General features: G+C 50.7%; 1 protein-coding gene across 1 annotated transcript; it reads left to right on the top strand.

Moving 5' to 3' along the window:
* Positions 1-229: 229 nt before the first annotated feature.
* On the top strand, positions 230-7,439 carry LOC142560508 (neprilysin-1-like). Its single transcript, XM_075672667.1, has 3 exons — positions 230-663; positions 1,679-2,253; positions 5,151-7,439. Exons 1-3 carry the CDS (start codon positions 433-435, stop codon positions 6,691-6,693), a joined length of 2,349 nt encoding a protein of 782 aa, XP_075528782.1. The 5' UTR covers positions 230-432; the 3' UTR covers positions 6,694-7,439.
* The last annotated feature ends 1,041 nt before the right edge of the window (positions 7,440-8,480 follow it).

The following is an 8,480-nucleotide window of genomic DNA, read 5'->3' as shown; positions in this document are numbered from 1 at the left end:
GATGGCCTCCCCACTTGACGTGGGTGTCATTAGGACAAGGGAAAAAAAAGAAAAGGAAAGAAAAGCTACTACGATTGATGTGCTCGGCTGACGACTTCTCTTGGCCTATTCCACGCAGCGAGTTTGTGCCGTTTGTTAAAGAAATCATCATCGTCACCTCTCGCCCTACACGCGCGCGGAAAGCCTCGAGGTGAAGAAGAAGAAGAAGAAGAAGAAGATAAGGGAAAGGAGCGTCGCGACCAAGCCGTATACTTTTTACTTAAAGATCACCAGCCCATTTTAGCTATCGTATCCGTCGATTCCAATTGTTCAGCTGGTAACCCTCCGTTCCTTCGGCGCCGCCCGCTTCTTGGCCAACCCGCCGTGGTGGTTAAGTTTGGAGCAAGCAAGGGAAGAGGGAAGGCGGGCTGCCGTCTGCACTTACCAGAGACAATGAAGGCAGTTGGCGAGATTCTCAACCCTCGGGGTGGCTGCTCGTCCGAGCTGCTGGGTTACACGGAGAGCTCGCGCGAGGCGCTGCCCGTGTTGCCTTCGCCGTCGCTGTCGCTACCTTCGCCGGCTCTGCGCGGACCTCCATCGCCATACCCGAACGAAGGGGCCATGGTCGAGTCCTCCTGCACGTCGAAGATGTCGCCGGCTATGGCGCCGTCGTGCTCGTCGCCGGTGGGTGCTGTTGTTATTGCTTTCTTAACGAGAAACTTTCTGAGCGAACTGTCTCAGACTTTGCTGACCGCGGCTGCTGCGGCTGTCGTAGTCTTTCCGAGTAGCACGCACACAGGATAGCGTTCAATCGGCTTATATGTAACCCCATTTGGTACCACCCATAAAGATGGGCCAGTTGCTGGCCCCATTCTCTACTGAATTGCGCGTGAAACAACAGACTCTTAAGTGTCCTAGTGCAACAAATGTGCGCCTTTGAGTTCATAATTCCTTTATTAAAGCTATTCATTTCTGTGCCTTCTTTGCCGGGGTTCAGCATGTCTGCTAGGTCATCTTCTCGCCGAGTAAGGTGGGCCGGTCCTGGAGATAGTGCAATTAAAATGCGATTATCTCGGAGATGGCATGGTAAAAAGTGCACCGATACGGGAGGTGGTGTAGTGCGCGGTCGCGCGCATCGCGTGGGTCGCGTGGTGGTAGTTTCCGCGTCCCGCCGATTTCCCGGTCAGGCACGTAACTTCTGTGCTGCAGGACGCGTTGCCGAAAACGAGGAATGTTATGGCGTCTGTTTGCCCGATTCACGTAGATACCAACATGTGCGTTAATTGGACCAGTTTAATACTTATTTTAAGTGTAGAAAAATGGGAATGTAGACCTATTTAGGGCAGGCTATACCGAAATCCCAAATAACTACTCGGGCAAGAATAATGAAAGAAAATAAAGCAATTAAGAAAAAAAAATGTGAACGCGCACTAGACAAGTCAAAAGCGCAGAAATACGCGTCGCTCTACGGCCATTAGCGCTCAGGCACCACTGCGTCACAAAAAGAGGGGGATGAGGGTAGATTACGTAAGTCCTTTCACGCACGCATATAAGTATGTATGCATCATTCATATTTGCACATAAACCTGACCGCGAGGGATCTTTACTATTCTCTCGCGCGACTTCAAATAAACGCGTAAATTCCCAATTTCTTGCCTGTATGCACGCATATATCCATCGGCGTCCATCTGCGATGCAGAGTACGACCCGTGCTCCTCGAGACACCGTCGAAGGCTTATATTTCGCGGCCGCCTGCGGGATATTTGTGGTTATGGCGGTGGCACTTGGCACGGTGTACTACCTGAACGTCGCCAGACAACGGGCCGGAACCCAGCTCGCATCGGTGGGGCACGGGACCTGCGAGACTCGCGACTGCCAGCGGCACGCGCTGCTGCTCACCGCCGGCCTCAACCGGAGCGCGGACCCTTGTCACGACTTCGGCGCCTACGTGTGCTCGGCCTGGTCGCCCGGCGGTGGCGGAAGCCGCTCGCGCCGGGGTCGCTCTACAGGAGAAGCCTTCGAGTCGCAGCTGAACGACGCCCTGATCGCGTGGCTGGGAGGCCTGGAGGACCTCTTGATTAGCGGTCTCGACGTGGAGAAGGTCGCCAGCAAGCCGCTGGCGCTGCTGCGCAGCTGCCGGAAGCGAGGGCGACGCGCCAGCGCTGACGACCTAGACGAATTCCGGGATTTCATCGTCCTGCTGGGACTGTGTTGGCCGGACGACAACTGTTGCGACGTTAGCGCCCTGGGCGTCCTCCTAGGACTCGTCTACAGGTGTGTTTATGTTGCGGCTCTATACTGTGGCTTCCGGGCTCGGTAAACGTTGTAGACGGGTCTTTAGTTTACTGGGTGATCTAACGACCAGAGGCCCAGACCGCGGAATGCTGATGCGGTTTTCCTTTGAATATGTAGCCTTACTCCTTGCGTCTGGTTGACATCGTCTTTCCCAGGGGAAGAAGGTGACGTTTTCTGTTAACTGTCAGGCTAACGGCGGCAGGGCGAGAATTCTGCGTACGAACAGCCAGCCGGGCCTTAGAATAACGGGTCTCTAAAGCGCATTATCGACGTTATCGAACTTACTGCGTCGCCGTCATCTAAGCGCAGTCTCATATGTATTCTATAGTACAAGCGTATATGCAAACTTGTTTACGCCGAGTGCCACCCGCATGAGCAGTCGTAGAGCAGTCTGCCATTGATTTAGTTTTACGATTAGGGGAGCGCCGGTTGGCTGGTTCCATTCCCATCTTGGCTTTTTAGTTTTTTCATCGCATCGCAGATCAAGTTCATAAACTGATCGAACAAGTGGCTCGCGTTACCACTCTTGTCATGCGAGAAATTTTGTCAGGAAAGATCTCGTCAAGAATGCGAATGACGAGTTCGACCCAGTTCTCTGCAGTGGGTATCCGGCCCGTTTGGCGAAACACGAAAACGCTCGGCACGGGCGGCTGACGTTGACTTAATTGCCTGATACCTACGATCTATCATATTAACTTTACATACACTCGGAATTATGGAATCAGGGTGTAGACGAGCCTTATGTAAAAATACTGAAAGTTATCTATAGCGGCTCCACAGCCACCGTAGTCCTCCATAAAGAAAACAACAAAATCCCAATAAAGAAAGGCGTCAGGCAGGGAGATACGATCTCTTCAGTGCTATTCACAGCGTGTTTACAGGAGGTATTCAAAGACCTGGACTGGGAAGAATTGGGGATAAGAGTTAATGGAGAATACCTTAGTAACTTGCGATTCGCTGATGATATTGCCTTACTTAGTAACTCATGGGACCAATTGCAGTGCATGCTCAATGACCTGGAGAGGCAAAGCAGAAGGGTGGGTATAAAAATTACTCAGCAGAAAACTAAAGCAATGTTTAGCAGTCTCGGAAGAAAACAGCAGTTTACGATAGGTAGCGAGGCACTGGAAGTGGTAAGGGAAAACATCTACTTAGGGCAGGTAGTGACCGCTGATCCGGATCATGAGACTGAAATAATCAGAAGAATAAGAATGGGCTGGGGTGCGTTTGGCAGGCATTCTCAGATCATGAACAGCAGCTTGCCATTATCCAACTAGAGAAAAGTGTATGACCAGCTGTGTCTTACCAGTACTCACGTACGGGGCAGAAACCTGGATGCTTACGAAAAGGGTTTTACTTAAATTGAGGACAACGCAACGAGCTATGGAAAGAAGAATGATGGGTGTAACGTTAAGGGATAAGAAAAGAGCAGATTGGGTGAGGGAACAAACGCGAGCTAATGACATCTTAGTTGAAATCAAGAAAAATAAATGGGGGGCATGGGCAGGACATGTAATGAGGAGGGAAGATAACCGATGGTCATTAAGGGTTACGGACTGGATTCCAAGGGAAGGGAAACGTAGCAGGGGGCGGCAAGAAAGTTAGGTGGGCGGATGAGATTAAGAAGTTTGCAGGGACAACACGGCCACAATTAGTACATGACCGGGGTAGTTGAAGAAGTATGGGAGAGGTTTTTGCCCTGCAGGGGGCGTAACCAGGCTGATGATGATGATCACACTCGAATCGCTTATGTCGGTCGGCAGGAATGAGTAATAATTTCAGCATATATAATGACTAATTTGCGTCGAAAAAAACAACTAGGCTTGTAATCGTGTGTAGGTCTGCTCGAGTGTGGTCTTGCTCTGCTCGGGGTTGCTCCCACAACGCTCGAGACACACACACTGTGCTCGTTCCCTTCCAGGCGCGTGCGAGACCCATAGTGTACACATGTCGCAAAAGCATTGACCATTTGCTGCAGAACACTCATGATTCATAACAACCATTCTCTACCAAACGAAGCATGCGTCTTGTTACATAGATGCCAAACTGCACTTGAGTCTGCGAAATTTTTTTAATGGACGTGAAATTAGGGGTGCGAAATGTGGACAGGGTAGATAAACTGAACGGAATGTGGAAAATGTATGCGCATGAAATGGAGGTTGTCGCTCCGAGGCACAAGTTCTCGGCAAATTTACGCTTGACACGAACGTTTGGATTAAAATAAATTAATGAAATTATGTGGTTTTACGTGCCAAAACCACGATATGATTATGAGACACGCCGTAGTGAGGGACTCCGGAAATGTGGATCGCCTGGGGTTCTTTAACGTGCACCTAAATCTAAGTACATCGTTGTTTTCCCATAATCGCCCCCATCGAGATGCGATCGCCGTGGCCGTATTCGATTCCGCGACCGCGTGCTTAGCAGCCCAACAACGTAGCCACTAAGTAAACATGGCGGGTGCGAACGTTCGGATGAATCCACAAGTCCAAAATGGGAAGAATAAAAAATAGTCGACTGCGCTTGCATAAATAATATTGTTTTCCTGGATGCCAGTTCGCGTGTGGTCAACTTCCGTCGCTGTGGCGTTAGGCACTCGTATACGATTATTCAGCCAGCTAAAAAGTCTAATGCGTAGGTTTGCCGACAAATAGGTAAGCTTACGATGCTATGTATGTACGCCGTAAGCTGTAGAAATACACCAAATGGCTCTGTCGTTGTTACACTCCAAGGGAGCGTGCATATGAACCGTGCTTATACAAAACGTCGTATACAATCTATACTTGACTTCATTAGCTTGTTTCAACGCGAACTGTAACGTTCGAGACCCGTTTCACTGGTGTCGAGAAGACGATCACATCGTTTTGCTGTCTCAGGTGGGACCTGTGCTTCTGGCTGCGAATGCGGGTACTGCGGAGTTCGAAGTCTAACGGAACCGCACGTCGCCTGGCACTGTACCCCGGTCCGAGATTTGTCGTGCAGCGATTCGCGGCCAGGCACGCTCACTTGGTGAAGAAGGATGCCTACGTCGCATACTGGACGCATCACCGCGACGCGCTCTTGAGGCAGAGAACTTCCAACGGGTCCTTGCGGCACCCACCACCTGCTCGAGAGAGCATCGAACGCGTGGTAAAGGCTGAACAAGCCATCGCTACGGCGCTCTGGCGCAGCGCAGCCAAGGAGACTCTGGTGCCGATGAACATGACGATTTCGGATTTCGGCTTCTACACGGGCAAGGTATCCTCGAAGGAATGGCTCGACAAGTTAAACGCCAACGTTGCGGAGGAATCGACGCTGTTCACCATGGAGGATCCCGTCCTCGTGGCAGACGCATCGGTGCTAGAGGCCATCGGGACAATCTTCGGCGGCCACACGGACCGCGAAATCGTGACTCACCTGTCCTGGCAATTCGTCCAGGAGTACGGCGCCGTGGTCAATCCGGGTCTTGGGTGGCTCTTCGAGGACGGCTGGGACGGGGCGTTCTGCGCTAGGCAGGTCGAAAGGATCTACGCTCCGCTCGTCGCGACGTTGCACTGGAAGCTTCGCACCAGCGACGCCGAGAGGCAGCTGCTGGAAGCCAGGCTGCGCAGCCTGGTCGACCGGACGGCTCGGACGGTGAACACCCTGTGGTGGCTTGCACAACCGGACAGGCGTGTTGCCGTGGATAAGCTTCGAGCGTTGACCGTCCGGCTGTGGCTGCCGAATCGGCTGCAGCAGAAGCTCGGCCGAGTCTATCGCGACTTCCCCAATGGCTCGGCGGAGGACGAGTCCTTCGCGAAGACGTGGATTAGGAGCAGGAGAGCACTCGCTCGCCAAGCTTCTGGCCACTTCCGAGAGTCGCTCGCAAGCTACAGTCCAGCGCTGTCGCCGCTGGTGGTCGGGTACGACTACCTGGACAACGCCGTAGACGTTGCCGCGGCGTCGCTGACCGGTCCGCTGTACTACGCCAACGCTACTCCGGCCATGTTCTACGGCGGAATTGGGTTCTACTTCACCGCCCAGGTGTTGCGGTCGCTGGACTGGACGGGTCTTAGGGTCGGCGCGGACGGTCGCATCGTCTCGCCTTCCTGGATGAGTGAGACCAGCCGCAAGGTCGTGGAGAGCCGCTTGAGCTGCCCCACGACGGGCGTTACAAACCGCGCGCTTCTGCCTTACCTCCCGGCCCTGGAGGTGGTCAGACAAGCCTTCTTCGAGGACGCGGCGACGTCGGCGCACCGGCTAGAGATCGGCGACGCGCTCACTGAGCCGATAACATTCTTTATGACGCTGTGCCGCATAGCCTGTTCCAGTATGCCGTGGGCGGGAGCGGCCGTGGACTGCAACGCGGTCCTGAAAAACTCTCGCGACTTCGCAATGACGTACCGCTGCAAGATTGATTCTCAAATGAATCCTTCGAGGAAGTGCGGCTTCTTAAGTTAGCGTGTTTTCCAAGATCGCCACTCCTCCTTGTGTTGTGCTGTGTCTACTGTGTGTGAAATTGTTCGTGTTCCTGCGGTTCATTCCAAGTTTTACTTACCCCGGGCGATAATGACTGCGCGTACCGATTGTGCGGATCTGTCGGCGTGAAACAGTTAAAAGAGGGATGTCTAGCAGCGTGCGCGCCCTTAAATTGCGCCACTTTTAGTTACGATCATGGCTAAATTTTTTGTTGTGGAAAAACCAGTTTAAAGAACAGCTGACACCTATGTAGCGTGCTGGCTGAAACTCACACACGACGTGACATCGCCATTTTATAAACATTGGTACGACGGGATGGCCCAAGAATTGAAGGCCGTTCAGTGGTGACTCCTTCAGGCTTTCTGGATTTAAATGCGGGCTATTTCCGGACTTATTGCGTGCGTTGGATTTGGCTCGAATTCGGTAGTGACTGCTAGCCCGTCCCAGTACACAAGTAGCTGAGGCTAACACCTATTCCTACAGGCAGTCTGTTGCCTTGAGTACGAACGTGCAGTGTAAAGAACGGCTTCATACTTGTGCTATGTAGTTTTCATCAATGTAATCGCAACATCCATAGCCGTTGCGGATATAAGTCAACTTCGATCATTTCGTTTGGTGTATTGTTTGAGTAAGCCCGAAGCGAGGGCACTGTATAATAAATACCCTATAAGTAGCACGCCTTTGTAGAGTATTAGTAGCAGCTCTTGCACTGCTTAATCTATTGTTCCTAACAACTTCAATAGGTTTTTAAGGATAATATCTGACATCATTGCGTAAAAAGATGACTGTGGCGGATTACCACGCCAGCGTGCGAACCTCTTATCATTTCGGAACACTTTCCTGGTAGTTTTTACTCTCTAGCTTGCTTCGAGAAAATTATATGTGTGGTTGACATCATCGGCAAGTGAACGGCGCTCAACATGAGACAACAGGCTTCACACAAACACGACACCTATAAGTACACGCGCAGCACTTCGCTCGTGTGTTGTTAGCTTTGTGTCTCATATTGAGTCGTCCCGAGTAGCAGTGTCGGCGTCGCTGTGCAGTTACCAGGCGATTTTCTCCGTTCGGGCGAATTTACAAATTCGGCGTGATGGTTTTGTTGATGATGACTTCAACTATGTCTGGAAATAGTTTGGAAATAGGCTAAGTACCAGATATGGAACTGTAACAAATATAAATAAAAATACAAAAAGAAAATCGATCATAAGGTAAAAAAATGCATATTGTGGTTGCCCAGTTCTTATAACCACGAAGAAGTAAAAATAACAAAAGTAAGGTAAAGCGATTGATTGAGGTAAAATCACAGATTTTGATTTTCTTTTTCAGCATCTATAACTTGGAGCCGAAATAAATCGTGGAAATGTGGTACAGAATGTCCAACTAAAAAAAAAGTTAACAAGGTGATCTTGTTTCGCAAATGTAATTATAGACTGCTTGGCAAACGTTGCAGTGGCTGTAGTCGAAAAAAAATGTTAAAGTGGGGACGTAGGTGCTGCATGCGTGCGTTCATGGCTTCATTCATTTTTGTGTGTTGCCTGGCAGAATGAGGATGATCATGATTATATAATGATAATCATGATGACGATGACGACAAGAACAACTGCCAACAGATTTAGCCACGCTAGACTTGCCGGCAAATGCTCCGACCGAACACCTCGATTCAGGAGATCTTAAGTAGCGCGATACCTATGCGAATAACTTTGTGTGCGCCTTAATTCAGAAGCAAAGCGCAAGACGGTTGAACAAGACAACGACAAGGCTTCTTT

This window comes from Dermacentor variabilis, chromosome 10, assembly GCF_050947875.1.
Source record: "Dermacentor variabilis isolate Ectoservices chromosome 10, ASM5094787v1, whole genome shotgun sequence".
In the NCBI taxonomy this organism is placed as follows: domain Eukaryota; kingdom Metazoa; phylum Arthropoda; class Arachnida; order Ixodida; family Ixodidae; genus Dermacentor; species Dermacentor variabilis.
This window is presented reverse-complemented; position numbering and strand designations above follow the sequence as displayed.